We start from the raw sequence: 17074 nt of genomic DNA, 5'->3' as shown, positions 1-17074 counted from the left end.
CACTCCACAGCATAATACTGCCATGACCATGTTTAACCAATAGCTTAGTGTACTTAGTGTGATGTGCACTGACCATTTTACACTAAAGATAGCATTTGGCAAAAAACATATTAAAAAGCTCTATTTTGTCCTACATGAGCAAAGTAGCTTCTTGGACTATTCGTCTCTTACATGGCTTATGGAAAATTGCAACTGGGACTTCTAATGGCTGTGTTTCAGCAAAAGCTTTCTTCTTACATTAGTTCTCCTATGGATAGTTTCTCCTACCTGAACTGTGAATTTCTGCAGCACTTCCAGAAGTAATACCAAGCCTTGTGATTTTTTCTCTGAGTAATCCCTGGCTTGTCAGGTTTGGCTGTTGTTCTGGTATTGGCAGGTTTGTGGTTTCAGCTGTCTTATATTTCATTTCTATGGACTGTAAAATCCTCCATCCTATATGTTGTTTTGTAACCTAGCTCTGCTTTAAGCTTCCTCACAACTTTCTCCCTGACCTGACTGCTGTGTTCCTTGGTCATAATGATGCTGTTTGGTCACTAATGTTCCCTGTGAGGCCTTCACAGGACAGCTGCATTTGTCATGAGATTACTTTACACACAAACAAAGTCTATGATGACGTCTATTCACCAGTTAGGTGACCTGTAAATGTCAGGGTGCAATCCTGTCTGCTGCACCCTGAACCTTTCCAGCACCTTCCATCCTCCACCCAGCTCTGTCTCCACTCCACTAATCATCCACACCTGTTCAGCCTTCAATCAGCCCGGACTGGTTCCACCTGCCAGCCTCTCTATAAAAGCCTCCCTCAGTCAGTTCCTCACTGCTGGTCCGTCTTCAATCATCTGATGCCCTCAGTCAGAGATTCTCCCACGTCTGGCTGAGTATCAACTTGCCTTAGTCTGGCAACCAGAGATTTTCCCCACGTTTGGTTACCAGAGCTTCCCTCGCCTGTCTGCACCTCCATGGGTTCTCCCTGCTTTGCTACTGGATCTCCTGCTACCCCAGTGCTCCTAGTAAGCTCTCTGCCCTGCTGAATCTACTGCAGCCCTCATGTCTCTAGAACTCTCTCTGCTGCCCTGCTGGATTTACTGCAGCCCCAGCACCTCCAAGCAATCTCCCAGTTGAGCTGCTGGCTTCGTTCACACCCATCTCAATAAACTCTTAAGAGTAAGCTCCGTGTGTGGTTCGGGTTCATTGTGACAAATCCTGACAGTAAAAGGTTTGCATGTTTTTGCAAAGCATTCTGTGTAGTTGTTATAGCTTAAAACTGGACTGTGCATCTTAGCAGCAATGTTCATCCTTTATTGAATATTGTCAAAGTATAAAACATTTAGTTAAAAAAAAAAAGTTAATTCACACAAGATAATATTCACACATTAATGATGGTCACTGGATTTCTGCTGCCATGCCCAGATCAGGGGAATCCTCAAAGTAGACCTTGTAGTCACCCTCTTGCTCCTCAAACACAAAGACCTAATTTATGAAAGAAGAAAAATGAACATAAACTCTGATTAACATTCAATGATGTATATCCAAAAGAAACAAAATCACTTAGAATTTAGATAACTATACAGATTACAGAACTGTAGTGGATTTGGGCGGCTGGTAGTTTAAGCATTTAGAAAATTACTTAGAGGTATAGTGGATAATTGACTCGGAAAGGAAGGTAAACTTCCAAGTCGCTTTTTGAATAACTGCGAGACCATCCTACCCGCGCTTCCACTCCTCAGGGTGAATGTCTAAATGTGTGTGCGTGAGCCCCGTCGACCTTGTGCACAGCTCTGTTGATGGTCTGCATTGAAGACACTTAGCTTCTTGTGGCTCGCAGCCATTTTCAAAGTATACAGCGAGAGCAGCGCCGCTACAACGAACAGCTCTCACTGAAGCTCAATGTATACATAAACACCAGAAGTGTGCATGCGCTGAGGAAACATTAGTGTTAGGTGAGCACGTCACAAAGATTGGCATCTGGGACAACCAATAGATAAGATGTTCCCCCCCGGAACTCGAAGCCGAAAGGTCATCCACTACACCTTTTAAGGGCAGGGTTAAACATTAGATAACACCGCTACACTTTCTTTGGTTGTACAGTTTCAATTCGCACAACAGCCACTGTAACTATAAAGCACCTTTTATTGAGAACAACAATAGCACTTATGAAAAACATATAACAAATAGCAGCAGTGTGTGTTAAAATAAATTGGATGCCTTTTTGCATTGCTTTTAAAGCAACTGCTGTACATGTAAATTAAAAGTATTAAACATGATTTTAGTTCCTGTTTTTTCTAATAATCTATGACTCATCCAATCTAGACTCAATGGAAGGTGATTCATTAAACAGTTATGTCTTGGGAATCTTTGTACTTGGATATTTTCTTCAAGTATAAAAATGACAATTGAAATGATGAATGAGCGTTTGTGTCAGCATACTCAGGCTATAGCCAGCTCTGTCTGCATTCTCTATAACACATGAGCACAGTTTTTGGCATCCATGCTAAAGAAGTGTATATTAAAATGAATTCCTTTTATCTTCCTAGCACAATTTGAACTCCATAAGACAAACTTTAGATCAGGTCGGAAAGCTTTGTCTTCTCCTTCTCATTGTGGATTATTGTGGAGGATCTGTGATACTGTGGGCTGTTTTGTTTTGAAAGAAACAAAAAGGAGAACCTTTTTTGCTCACACATTAGGAAATATTGCAGGTGAACAATAAGTACTGTCCCGTTAGCGAGAAGGGTAGTACATCTATCTATCAACAGGAGGGTTGCCAATAGTTGTGCCAAGCAATTATTTCTTAACTTGTAACATTTTCTCCACTAAAGAAATGTACTTCAATAAAAGGTTAGATAGTTTTATTTTGTACCTCTAATGTTAGGCTACTGCAATAAAATACTGTCTTTTTACAGCTTTACCTGGTTTATTCCACTGTTGAGAAAGGGTCCAGGGAGGTAGAGGGCCTGCTGGGGACCAATTGACCAGTAGCGACCGAGATTCAAACCATTTATGAACACAACGCCTTTTTCCCAGCCCTAAAACATTTGCATGCATTTGCATTAGCCCACAAAACAACACATATCAAAATACAAATAAATCAGTGAGCAGTAGTTGGCTTTGCAGCAACTTTCACACACAAATACATCCCTTCAGTGTTTGAAAAATTAATGTTTCGTTTCACTTACTGGCAGCTTCACAAACGTGTCACTCGGATAGCCGTATGCAAACAGCCTCCCCATGAAAAACCCAGGAAAACTGGGATTTTCTGGGAGATTTTTCCAAGGTGCCTGATAAAGACTGAAATAGCTTTCCTTCAAACACATTTTAAAACACAGCTGACAGTGCTATGCAGGATATCAGGTTCAATTAAACACACAAACCTGTCGATAAAGCTGGGTTTTAGATCCAGGCTGTATATAGTAAAATCTCTCAGGGGGATGTGGTTTAATAAAATGTCCCCCACTAGTCCTGCAAGAGCACAAATCAAAAGTGACTCATCAACTACCCTCTGAGAGTGTGAGTAATTTCAAAGGAGGCAAAGCAATGAATTGGAGGCATTTCTGCCGATCACCTTTGTGTTGTTTGTCGAGGTCCCTTCCACGGTGAACTCGTCCACAGTTCTCCACCAGGAAGCTCAAGGTACGCTTGTCCTGTAAGGATCAAACACTTGAATGCTTACATCTAGTCAGACACAACTTCAGCTTAAATAAAACAGGTGCTTTCCTTGTTCATACCTTACCATCAGGAACAGCCAGCTCTAGGTTCTGATGATTGAAAAGGCCGATATATCTTCTGTCTACAAACACCTGCAGGGGAAAAAAAAGGATTTTTCAATGCAATTATAAAAGTCCCGTTCTGGTTCCCAAAAAAGTGGTTCTCCACCATTATTCCACTAACTTTTGGTGATATTCATACAATATATGTAACTTCAAAATGTAACTCACCTGTGCTAAATCCCATCAGCACCATCACGTTTTTTCATTAGTTTATTAGCATGATTTAACACTTTTATCACTTGACAGTTAAAAAAAGGGTGAAAGATGACCACAATTACAAACATAGTCTAAAAGAAACATTTCTCAGTTAAAATTAAGTTTGGTTTTCTGTTGATAAAGGCATTAAAATAGGAGAATGATTTACGTTTTTGGAATCCAGCCATTACACAATATATGGAAGCAAAGACAACAGGAGATAATTAGATGTAATGCCAGGCAATGGCATAGTCCATTTGAGAAGGACATCATGACCTGTATGGCATATATTTTAAACCTGATTTTAGACCAAATAACATAAATGATCTGGCACAGGAACTTCATTCTTCTTCTTCTGCTTATCAGACATCACATGACCTATAGATAGGTCATTTAAAATATTACTTGTTTAGTCATCTAGATTATGGCTTATTCTTTTTTCAATCCACTCTTCTGTAGCCTCAACTTTAGAAATACGGCAGTTCAAACCATTTTTGCTGTGGAAACCTATCGCACTATGCTGGGTCGAACCCATAAGCCTTATTGGCTGTCTTGAATCAACACAAGCCTGGATCGGTCCATATCCGATCCTGGACTGGGTCAGCAAATTATTACCAATTGGATTGTTTTTCACCCAGCTGTTTCTTTTAGATCACACCTTCATGTGCACTAACAGTAACTCACCAGGGCACGATCTCGAACATTGTCTCCCGACTGTAATAACCCTCCACTAGTGATGGTGGTCTCATACAGTGTGTAGCCATATGATTGGCCGTTGGCATTGTTTGCAGGTAGGTTCTCCATGCTTATTGCCTTGGATGACTTGAAAGGCTGTAGAGGAAACGTAAAACAATAATCTGACTGGGAAGCAACCTTCTTGTCAGTTAGATAGTCAATTGCTTATTATTGTATGTAAAACTCACACCCTCAGCAAAGCTTAAAGCATCCCATAATGACAGATGCTGGTACATAATGGCAGGTTCGTAGGCCTCCCTGTAACGCAAGGTTGGCATGTCTGGAAGGATGTCTCCTCTTGCTGCATATAGATAATAAAACTAATCAGGCAGCGGCATTCACCAGTAAAAGCACCTTGCAAAAGTTATCATGCCACTTGAACTTTCCCACATTTTGTCACATTACAAGCCTCAAACTTCCCAAATTTTAATCCTCTCACAATCCATCACCATAAAATATATAGCAGACCTGCAAAAGTACCAAGGCATGACTGGCAACTTAAACTCACATGCTGGACAAGGAGAGAACCAATCAGAGAAACAGTCAAGAATTCCATAGCAACTCTGGAAGAGTTGCAGTGAGCACCAGCTCAGGTGGAAGAACCATCCATCCAGCCATTATGCCAGATAAGCATAAGCCAGTCTTATCAGATAAGCATAAGCCAGTCTTATGCTTATCTGAGAACAGGTCCAGGAAAGAACTCAGACATCCCTCTCCGCAGTTCATTCTGAGGGATCCCAAGGTGTTCCCAGGCCAGATAGGATATATAATTCTTCCAACCAGTTCTGGGTCTTATTCATGGTATCCTCCCAGGAGGGATGGGCCTGGGAAACATCAAAGGGAGGCACCCAGGTGGCATCCTGATCAGATGCTCATACCACCTCAACTGGATTCTTTCGATGTGGAAAAGGAGTAGCTCCACTTTGAGCTCCCACTGGATAACTCCCTTGTCTGGATAACTTTAAGGCTGGGCTGAGTCCGGCCACCATCCAGAGGAAGCACATTTCGGGCACTAATATCCGGAATTTTGTTCTTTCGGTTATGATCCATACTTTATGACCATAGGAGAGGGCTGGAATGTAGATGGACTTGTAAGTCGAGAGCTTTTCTTTTGGGCTCAAATTTTTCTTCATCACATCAAACCAAAGCAACATCTGCATTACTGCAGATGCATGCCTCATTCCGTCTGTCCATCTCTCTTTTCATCCTACCCTCCCTCTTGAAGAAGAAAACAAGATATTTAGTCTCCTCTGCTTGAGGCAGAGACTGACCCCAACCCAAACAGGGAAATCCACCTTTTTTCATCGAGGATCTTGGCTTCAGATTTAGAGGAGCTGGAAGTCATGACCCAAAGAACCTAACAGAACCACTGTAAATGGCAGAAAACCCCACAATGAAACATGGCAGTGGTAGCATCGTGCTATGGGAATGTTTTTCTTCAAATATATGGCAATCCTGGATGAAAACATGTTCAAGGCTTCAAACTCTGGCTAAATGTTTTCTTTGTGATTGTCTTGCTGGACCCTCCATCTCCCCCTCAGTCCCAGAGTTACATTTGAATGGTTTGGATCAAATGTTCATGAGTTAAAATGCCTCAGGAAAGTGCAGACCTCAGTCCGATTAAGAATCTGTCACAAACTTGAAAACAGATGCTCACAGATGATTTCCGTTCAAACTGCAGGCATCTGAGCTGTTTGATAAAAAGAATGCACAAACATGTCTGTCTCTAGTTGTGTAACACGGTTAGAGACATACCCAAAAGACTTGCAACTGTAATTGCAGTGAAAGGATTGTTTTTATTATTTTGACTTGGTTATTGTTTTTTTTTCCCATTTCACAATGTTGCTGTCCCAATAAAATAAACTGAAGTTTTTGGTTGTACTGTGACAAAGTGGGAAAAAGACCTAGACGTGTGAATACTTTTGTACGACATTGTTCCTGTACTGGATGCTAATGGTTAACTTACAGTTATATCGAGAAAATAAATCCCTTAGAAGATGGTATTTGGCCGTGTATTCTCCATATTCAGATAATGGAGCATCATAATCTGAAAAGCATCAGAGGAAACTTTAATTGTTCTCTACTGCCACCTGCTGGTTATCACAGCAGAAGCATTGTATCCTCCAGACATCAGTCCATCACTCAAGCAGAATCTGTGCAGATTTGCATGAAGGCTACTGCTGTTTTGTTTATGCCAGCGGTCACACACCATAGCTGGAGACTAAAGCTCTGTATGAAGGATCAGAGACTGCTCCAGACATGAAGCCAAAACTGGATCCTCCGTGGAACATGTACAGATTGACAGACATGCCTCTTCTCAGAATTTCCCTCACGGTAGACACCATATCTGTAACAAAATGTAACATTTTCAGAAAGCAACTTCTTAAGAGAAGAAACACATCAACCCTCATATGGGTCAATTATCTACTCTACCTCTGAGATGCTAAGTGCATTTACATATTTAAAACCCTTAAACCTTTTAAAATAAAGTTTTAAATAATGATCTAGTTTCATCTGCTAAAGTTGTATGACCCTTATTTTAACATTTCTCATGCTTTTCATATTCAATTCAAATGGTAAATGGCATGTACTTGAATTGCGCTGTAACTAGTCTGATGACCACAAAGTGCTTTACATTGCAGTCTGTCATTCACCCATTCATGCACACATTCACACATATGCTAGCTGCCCTCGGGCAGGCTGACAGAGGCGAGGCTTCCATAGATCGGTGCCATCGGTCCCTCTAGCAGGCAATTTGGGTGAAGTGTCTTGCCCAAGGACACAACGGCTGACACAGTCGGCGCGGGGGATCAAACCAGCAACCTGCCAATTGCAGGACAAACACCCTAACTCCTGTGTAACTGTCACCCAAAATTATTCATATCCCTGGGGGCTTTTATTTTGATTGAACCGAAAAGTGTCTATCTGAGACAGAATTCTTTCACAGGGTAATAAAACAATCATTAATTAATTTGTTCATTGAAGGAAACATCACTATTGAAAAAAAAAACAGAGAAAAACACTGTTTTTATTGAGATGGTATTAAAAATGGTATGAGCAAATGTATTTATATTGTTCTCGACAATCAGGGGAAATATTTTTTGGCATCACATGAAGAAAACCCTCTTATAATTGTGAAGTATCATGTTTCCTTTGGCATTTTGAGAATTTATCCTGGATTATCCGCCATACCATTACCCAAATTCCTGGTTGCCTCTCCATTGGTTTAATTATGACTCTAGCTTAACCGCCACAAAATGCTAATATTACTTCCAGTCAGAAGATTAATAAAAACCTAAATCTGCCAGCAGTATGAATAATTTTGAGTTTGCATCTAGATGTCATTGAAAAAGCTATTAATAAAATAAATAACATGTTTGTAGGCAAAATCAGAGCAGTCTGAGAAAAAGAGTTAATGATGAGAAAGCTACAGAACTAACAACCTAGAACATATTCTTTGTAAGCTAGTGTGACAAGAGTATTTGATTTTCAGTGTAAATAATAAAATTTTATTACACTGGGAAATTAGGATTCTAAGATTAAAAAGCGACAGTGTCTTTCGTATGAACCAGATCACCGCTGTGAAAATGATCCAAACCTTTACTGTTCATAATTTGTACAAACTCCTTTTTCCCAGACGATAGAACTTTAGTCTTCTTTAATATTCCACAAACTCGGGGGATATAGAACAAGGGATCTTTGACTATTCCTCTTTGCACAACTTCTACACAAGGGGTCTTCAACCGTGGTCCTCAGCACCCAGTGTCCTGCATGCGTTAGGTGTTTCCCTGCTTCCACACACTTGACTTAAATAAATAGGTGATTAACAGGCCTCTTTAGTACTTGATGGCTGTTGAGGAGGTGATGCAATCATTTGATTCAGCTGTGGTGGAGCACATATAAAACATGCAGGACTGTGGGTCCTGAGAACTAGGGTTGAGGAGCCTTGGATCATCCAGAGTTCTTAGGCTCAATCTAAATACCCTTATAGAACAAGGACTCTTTACCCAAAGTGAAAGTGCATCAACGGTCGCCATGATCAGTGCTGTCGGAATAGTGCAGTCAGTAAGGAAGGAGGTAGGATAAATGGCCTGAATGCTTCCCTCCCACGGTTAGTTTTGTTTAGAAAATCCCCTACATCCCTTACCAGTTCTAAGAACTGTTTAGCTTTCCCACAAATCTTTGCATGACATGACGTATCAGCACAACCCCCTCATGGAAATCAACAAATATGTAGAGAAGAGATTGTGCAATTTGTAGTTAATTTTCGGAAGGCTGTAGGCCTGGATTTGGCTCACATCATCCATGTGCGTTTCCGTCACGTGATGACGTCTGAGTTAAAGGCTGTCCAAATTCGGCACAGCTGTCCGAAGCTCTTTTGCATTCCTGCTGTTGTTTGCACAAAGTTTCCATTTCCTTATAAATACTCTGTGTCAAATATACAAAAAGGCCCACTTGCACAATTTTACATTTGTTAGAAACTGCATGTATCTAACCTTTAGTTATACAGGTTGTCTCATTGAGATTCAAGATTGCATTCAGTAAAGGGACCTGTTTTAATTATAAAAAACAACTACAAAAATGTTACAGACACATTAAATGATAAATGGCTTGTACTTGTATAGCGCTTTAACTAGTCTTGACAACCTCCAAAGCGCTTCACACTACAGTTTAGTCATTCATCCATTCACACACACTTTCACACCCTGATGGTGGTGCACTATCTTAGTAGCTACAGCTGCCCTGGGGCAGACTGACAGAGGCGAGGCTGCCATGCACCGGCGCCACCGGGCCCTCTGACCACCGCCAGCAGGTAATGTGGATGAATTGTCTTGCCCAAGGACACAATGACAAAGACAGTCAGAGTGGGGGATTAAACCAGCAACCCACCATTTGCAGGACAAACTCCCTAACCTTTGCACCACCGTTGCCCCATTAACAATATAAATAATTAACAATTTAGAAAAGCTAATGAAATATGACAAAAAAAGCTAATTTCATAGGAATATTTCTCTATTTTTCCTAAAATTAGTTTAAATTGTTTCAGAGGAATCCACATGGAACGTTTCAGATCATGCCATAGGGTGCTCCAAGATGATGGAGTAGAGTAAGAAAATGCCCCCCCCCCACCAAGTTCTGATTGCACTAACAGAACACTGAAGGGGATAACGTCCTGAAAACAAAGTCTGTAGCTGTACTGTGCAGGTGATATGTAGGAGGATAAATAAGGTGACAACAATTCAATGATTGCTTTGTAGATGAAAACGTACCAATGCATGAATCTATGGATTGATAATGATGGCAGTTGACCCAAGAATATAAAGTATGTGTTATGACTTTGGCCCAGCTGAATGAGAAGATCCTCTGACTCTCCTCCTGCAGCTTGCAAACACGGTGATCTGCTGCATCTGTGACTCCCTCCTGCAGCAGTGCATTCAGATCCATTCCATTTGTGTTGCTCTTCTGCCTTTATATACTGAAGCTTTTCAGTCAGGTGGCACTATATTATTTGAAAGCCATAGTATGAGTAGATGTCATGCGTTCTTTACCTGCCTTGTCTGTTTATGATCAAGTTCTTGTCTTCTGGATTGCCCTGCCTTACCTTGTCCTCGTTTAACACCTCAATGGCCTTTGATTTCTAGACCAAGACCAAGTATATGCTCAAAGACTCACGCATCTTGCATAGCCCTGGCATTTATCTTTCTGATTCTGCCTTCAAGTGTATGATCCTTGACTGTTTAACAGAACCCTCTCAAGACTCAGCTATTTCCCCTAGCGCTGAGATTATAGCGTTGTGAGCAGATGTCCAGCATTCCTTGCCAAGTTTTGACCAAGATTTTTTCTGGATTTTCTTGTCTTGCAATGCCCCTGTTGGAAACCTCACCAGCTTCTGTTATCTGGACACTACCTGGACTCTTTTATGGACCTTAAATATTGCCTAGCCCTAACAGAGCTGTCTGCACTTTCTGTCTTATTGTGTTTGACTCCTGCTAGCTTCATGGACCTGTCTCTGGTTCTCAGCCCTTCTTGCCAGTAATCTCCTGTTGTGAGCTGCCTGCTATCAGCTCCGTTAGCGTCTGCTCACTGTCTGCACCAGATTCTGTTCAGTCTTTTAACAACAAATATTTTAAATAGCAACACTGTGTCTGGCTCAAATAGTGTGTTCTCTATTCTATCTGGGGATTACACATTGGCATTTAGAACTAGTCTCAGATGAAGCAAGTCAGATTGACTTGCTTCATCTGAGACTAGTTGACTTGTTGACTTGAAGTTAAATACAGTAGGCAGACACACAAGCAAATCATTAACAATTTTTGTATGTCAGTAAAACCTATCATCAGCATAAAAAGTGTACTAGCATTGGTAACATTTGCACCAACACTGTTTACATAAATTTAAAATAGAGTTGGAACTACAATGGAACCCTGTGGCATACCTTTTGTCACTAAGGATTCTGACAACAGACCTCTGTATTGCCCACATTGTCAAATATTTTACAGATCATTAGAAAACCAAGATCTGAAACAAAGGATAGTATAATCAACAGTGTCACATTCCTTTGACAAGTCAATGAAAGGGACCGTACAGTAGTTAATGACATCCAAGGCTTCATTTATGTCATTTAAAACTTTTTGCCAGCTGTGCCTGTACTATGCTGTTTCCTGAAACTAGACTAATGACCTGACAAGATGGTGGCTGGACACAAATGCAATGACCGTGGCTAAAGTAAGGATGAATTTTTGCTTGAGCATAAAAGGGTAAAGTTCAGATTTCAGATCGATGCAAATGTTATAGTAGTTTAGTGTAGCATAATGGGGCCAGATGATTTCAAGTTTGAGTCTCTAAAGAAAAAACTAAGAAACGAGAAGAATAAGGCCCACAATAGGACAATACACATGCAAAAACTCACTAAACCTCATGTATGAGAACAGGTAGTAAAACATCAGCAGAAAGATTAAAAATTATTTAAAAACCCACTGCTAACATATTGGACATAAATTACCTTCTGGAGGCAGCACATGGTGAAGGTCCCCCCATGCGTCATACCAGCCAGTCCAGTATTCCATCACCATGGAAGGGTTGTTGGGCTGAAATTTTTTTAAGATCAACAAAGATCTTATGTGTTAGCTAACACAGCTTAAGTCCTGAATTTCGGTAACAAACAGGAAACTGATGTGAAAAATGTTATAGACCTGGGCAACGCTTAGCTCCTGGATGTTTCTCTGATTTAGTTTCTGCAGCTTTACTGACCGGATAACTGTGAGAAAACACACGACACCTTAAACCTTGAAAGTCTTTCTGTATGTTTATGTGTACATGCTGTCATGTACCTCCATCAACACCCCCAGACTTCAATGTGTTGGTGTTATCTGATGTGAGCAAGAGCTCACTGATTCCTCTGGACTGTAAAGCCTACCAACAGTAAAGAACAGAAGAAAGGTAGAACACATCAGAATGATCTGTTGATGGCAAAAAAAATCTACATGTATTTAGGAGCTGGGAAAAATGGTTTTAATACAAGCCAATAACTTTACCTCCTTTATGAATACCATGTAGCCTTGATCCTTTGCGAAGGATCCATATTCGTCTTCAACCTGCACTGCAATGATGGGACCTCCTTTCTTGAACTAGAATATGCAATTCAATTCAATTCAATTTTCAATTCAATTTATTTATATAGCGCCAAATCATGAAACATGTCATCTCAAGGCACTTTACAAAATCAAGTTCAATCATATTATACAGATTGGGTCAGATTATACAAACAAATATCTTAGGCTAGGGAAAGAAATTAAAGCTATACTCTTATTTTGAATTTATTGATGAAAACTGACCTGTAGTGGGACCACTTTCGGTATAAGTTTGTCAAAGTAAGTGTTGACAGCCTGAGTGAAGCCTGGGTGAGTTGTCCTTAGTCTCATACTGCCATCCCTGAGGAGCCAGCTGTACAGAAAAAAACTAACTGATAATAGCTATTTGACATCACTGCACAACCCCCTTGTGTTTTTTACACGTTTTATGAAGACACACAGTATTGTGTGAATATTCCAAAAAAGGTAAAAAACAAAAAAAAGCTTGTTACTTCACATTACTCCAGACTTTTTGAATTGAGAAAGCTTCCTAGAGAGGAAGGGAAACGTCTTCAACTACGGAAAACAAGTCCAGTTGCTTTGTTTTTTACCTTTTTTGGAATGACCATGACCTGGATGACTGAGAATCTTCACCAGCATATTGTGTGAATAATATCCCATAATTCTATTTAGTCATTTTGACTAATCAACCCGTTATACTGAAAAGTGCCTTCTCTGAGTTGGGAAGGATGTCCTGCCCGAAGTGGAGGAGTTTAAGTATTTTGTGGTCTTGTTCACGAATTAGGGAAAAATGGAATGGGTGATCGATAGGCACATTGCTGCTGCGTCTGCAGTGAAGTGGGCACTGTACCGGTCTGTTGTGGTGAAGAGAGAGCTGAGTCAAAAGATGAAGCTCTCAATTTGCCAGAGGAAGACCCAGGACAAGCTGGAGGGGCTAAGGTTTTCCACCATTTCCTCACAGTTAGACCCATATAAGTCATTTTTTTTGATAGACAAACATAAATTGCAAATCAAGTAATAGTGTCACAGCAGCTTAAGATCTTACTAAAGCATCAAAAACAGGAAAAAAAACAGTTAGACTCTAACTTGCTAAAACATAACTTCAAAAACGTGTCTTCATGTGTGCTGTTACATGTAAACAACAACAGCGCTACCTTGGCAGTCCTCCCAGGTCCATGTCAGCAGAAATGTAGGGCCCAGGACGTAAAATAACCCACAACCCTAGCTCAGCTGCCAGAGATATGTACGCTCTGTGAATCAGACAAAGAATACAAAGTTAAGACTTATAGTGAGATCTAAAAATATTATACTACAGGGCTGTGAAAAAATGCCTGGTAACAACATCAGACAGTTACGGAGCCCCTAAAGGGACATGGAGGAAAAAAAAAACTATTGCGAGATCTCGCAAAACTATTGCGAGATCTCGCAATAATTATTGCAAGATCTCGCAAAAGGTTTTCCTACGTCAGCGAACCGGAAGTAAAACAAATGACCTGATCCACACTCATTACTGGTTAGTCACCACATAGTTGTTTGCCAACCGCCATTAAATAGAAAAAGAAGTTGTAAACAAACACAAAACAATGGAGGCGCAAACACGTCATCCATGGGAGAAGTTTATTGATTTCTATTTTAGTACTGGCCTGACATATAAAGACATTAAATCCGTACTTGGCTACAGACATGGACTTGACATTAGTGAGAGACATTTTAAAAGATTAAAAGAAAAAGTTTTCCTACTTCAGTGAACCGGACGTAAAACAGACACACAACAGCGGAGGTGCAAAGTAAAAAGGATAAAACCATAGACATAATATAGGAGTAGACCCCGCACTGACTGTCGCGGCGTAGGAATTACGGCCGCCATCTTGGGGCAGTCAACCTGCTACCCTAACCTGCTGATTCAAGCTGAACACACTAATGATACCTCAGCACTGGGCGGCGTATTTTTGTTTAAATCGACGGACTATTGACATCAGGGCTCGAGGGCTAACTTTTCACAAGTAAGATTAAAAGATATCGTTTATATTATAATGTTATTTTTCTAAGACAGAGAGATACAGGTCTACACGTCCAAGTTTTTGTGACTTAGTCTCTCCAAACTTGCATCTACTCCGTGAAGGCATCAGACCTTATTATTCTATATATATATATATATATATATATATATATATATATATATATATATATATATATATATATATATATATATATATATATATATATATATATATGACGTAGGAAAACCTTTTGCGAGACCTCGCAATAGTTATTGCGAGATCTCGCAATAATTATTGCGAGATCTCGCAATAGTTTTGCGAGATCTCGCAATAGTTTTTTTTTCCTCCATGTCCCTTTAGGGGCTCCGTAGACAGTGGTGTCACATCCCTCTTCGCTGTGTGGAAAAATACTTCAATAAGTTGCTGTTGTTGTGGAGATTAGGTTGTCAGGTGGGGCTCCCACTCTCATTTCTCCCTTAAGGTTCTTGGGGTTAAATGATGGAAGGAGGAGAGGATTCCTAAAAGGCCTTCCAAATATTGTTAGGATAGCTAAGGCGATGATGCAGGAATCTTCTTTTGGAACCTTGCAAGGATTAGATTGTTAGGTCTACCAAGCAATATGTATGCTGTGTAATTACGCCTACAAATTCTATAGTCAGGACAAGCAAACAAACATTCTTCTTACTCTAAATCCAGCTGTGTGTGAAAGTTGAAAGCACCCTTCTCTGGCTGGTGCAGACTCCATGGAACATATCTGTAAGGATGGTTTAAATTAACATCTAGCCAATGGAAAGGATTTGGTGATATCAAACAAAAATAGTGCAAGCAATCCCCCTACGTAGTGAGAGTGTTGATGCCACAGGCCTTCATCTTCATTAGCCGATCTCTCCAGTATGCCCTGGGCACACGGAAATAGTGAACAGATCCCCCAAGGATACGGAAGGGCTCTCCCTCCAGGGTGAACTGGGATGAGTTGGCGTTCAGGCCCACCTTTCTACTTCTCTTCCAGCCTGTCTGTGGCATGCTGGAAAAGAAGCTGTGCATAGTTCCTGTTATAATCAGGTTATGTGGCACATGGGCTATTGTTCTTGAACTGAGCATATGACATGCTCTGTAGGAATTTACAAATGTCTTGCGTTGCCAAAAAGTACATAACAAAGGAGTAGAAGCGCATTGCGTGTAAAGAATCAAAATAGCGTTTGATACATTCATATGAACACAATTATATATATATATATATTTCCTAAATCATTTATAATACTTATGGTAAAAAAAAAACATGTTTAACTACTTGTCCTTGGTATATTAAGGCTATGAGTGACTGCATGATATTACAGTGAAATGTGTTAGAAATTTACCCAAACCTCTAACAAGTACTGGAAAGCCAAAAATAGCTTAATAGCAACACAGGCTGATACTTAAAAAATAAACAACACTTACCCAAGACACTTATAAATGATGAAGCAAACTATGACCAAGCCAATGATTGTATATTTCCGTTTGTGCAGATTTCTTATCCTCAGAATAGCCATGAGTGGGCTGTTAGATCCCTTACTCTATGGCAGGAGCAGTAGGACTGAGCTAAGAGCAGCATCTGAGCGCAGATGAACTCACGGTGCTTGCCTGAAACACACACCGCCTCATGGGAGTGTCTCACCAGCCAAAGAGCTCACCTTAGTAACAGGACTGCCCCATGTGCATTTGTTCAATGTTGGTTAGCAGTATGTTAAAGGGACAGTGTGTGACTAATTTGGCCTTTAATTAGCAAAAATCAAATATTGCTTTTCTAAATACATACCCTGGCAAAGTCTAACAACATCGCATCAAAAATTAAACCGTTTTCATAACTTAGAATTAGTAGTTTATAAATACATTGGTGTTGGCGCACCCACTGGGAAGTGCCATGTTACCATTTCTGATTTCAGTAGCCGAAAGAGGACAACATTTTCAGCCATACGTATTTCCTATGTCATCTATATGAAGAGGTACTGTTGGGTATAAAACAAGCAATGACGACTGTAGATTATTCTGTTTGCTGTTTTCTGCTGAAATGGAGGATCGTCCATACTCCTTGCCCAGCAACAGGAAAAAGAAAGTCACAAAGAAAAGTAAAAGAAGTAATAACCGGGAGAAAACAGCACAGCTATTACAGTGCCTTCCACAATTATTGGCACCCCTGTTTAAGATGTGGTCGAGGACTTCTAAAAATTCTCCTTTTTTTAAACAACATTAAACCCAAATGCAAAAAAAGAGAAAAATCCAACCTTTTATTTAAATACATTACTTTGGTGGTAGAAATAAAATCAGACCTTTTTTCACACCTACGCTGCAAAAACAGTGGAGATGGATGTGAACTTCAGAAAGAACTCAGCCCCAGCTACCCCCATCACCCTCTGTGACTCCACCATCAACACTGTGGAGTCTTTCCGCTTCCTGGGAACTATCATCTCTCAGGATCTAAAGTGGGAGCTGAACATCAACTCCCTCACCAAGAAAGCCCAGCAGAGGATGTACTTCCTGAAGAAGGCAGCTGAAGAAATTCAACCTGCCAAAGACAATGATAGTGCAGTTCTACTCCTCCATCATTGAGTCCATTCTCACCTCCTCCATCACCATCTGGTACGCTGGTGCCACCGCTAAGGACCAGGGCAGACTGCAGCGTGTCATCCGGTCTGCAGAGAAGGTGATTAGCTGCAATCTTCCATCTCTCCAGGACCTGCACGCCTCCAGGACTCTGAGGCGTGCAGGGAAGATTGTGGCTGATCCCTCGCACCCCAGTCACAGACTA

General features: G+C 40.6%; 1 protein-coding gene across 3 annotated transcripts in view; it reads right to left on the bottom strand.

Moving 5' to 3' along the window:
• LOC105928087 (beta-galactosidase-1-like protein 2) overlaps positions 1-16067 on the bottom strand; it is a 38682-nt gene extending 22615 nt beyond the window's left edge. The window contains exons 1-19 of one of the 3 annotated variants that reach the window (XM_036129328.1): positions 15727-16066; positions 15125-15322; positions 14972-15040; positions 13441-13536; positions 12530-12638; positions 12230-12322; positions 12026-12107; positions 11888-11952; positions 11698-11782; positions 6904-7041; positions 6661-6741; positions 4883-4995; positions 4644-4790; positions 3723-3794; positions 3560-3638; positions 3369-3456; positions 3174-3285; positions 2907-3023; positions 1368-1467 (exon numbers count right to left, since the gene is read on the bottom strand). In XM_036129328.1, the coding sequence (XP_035985221.1) occupies positions 1381-1467; positions 2907-3023; positions 3174-3285; positions 3369-3456; positions 3560-3638; positions 3723-3794; positions 4644-4790; positions 4883-4995; positions 6661-6741; positions 6904-7041; positions 11698-11782; positions 11888-11952; positions 12026-12107; positions 12230-12322; positions 12530-12638; positions 13441-13536; positions 14972-15040; positions 15125-15322; positions 15727-15818 (1923 nt within the window). In that variant the 5' untranslated portion in view covers positions 15819-16066 and the 3' untranslated portion in view covers positions 1368-1380. Of the gene's footprint in view, positions 1-1275; positions 1468-2906; positions 3024-3173; positions 3286-3368; positions 3457-3559; positions 3639-3722; positions 3795-4643; positions 4791-4882; positions 4996-6660; positions 6742-6903; positions 7042-11697; positions 11783-11887; positions 11953-12025; positions 12108-12229; positions 12323-12529; positions 12639-13440; positions 13537-14971; positions 15041-15124; positions 15323-15726 lie in introns of those variants that run through there. The other 2 variants (XM_036129327.1, XM_036129329.1) reach the window with 2 other exon arrangements.
• Positions 16068-17074: the final 1007 nt, after the last annotated feature.

Source organism: Fundulus heteroclitus, unplaced genomic scaffold, assembly GCF_011125445.2.
Source record: "Fundulus heteroclitus isolate FHET01 unplaced genomic scaffold, MU-UCD_Fhet_4.1 scaffold_157, whole genome shotgun sequence".
Taxonomy (NCBI): domain Eukaryota; kingdom Metazoa; phylum Chordata; class Actinopteri; order Cyprinodontiformes; family Fundulidae; genus Fundulus; species Fundulus heteroclitus.
The sequence above is the reverse complement of the archived record's forward strand: the minus strand, read 5'-3'. Positions and strand labels throughout refer to the sequence as shown.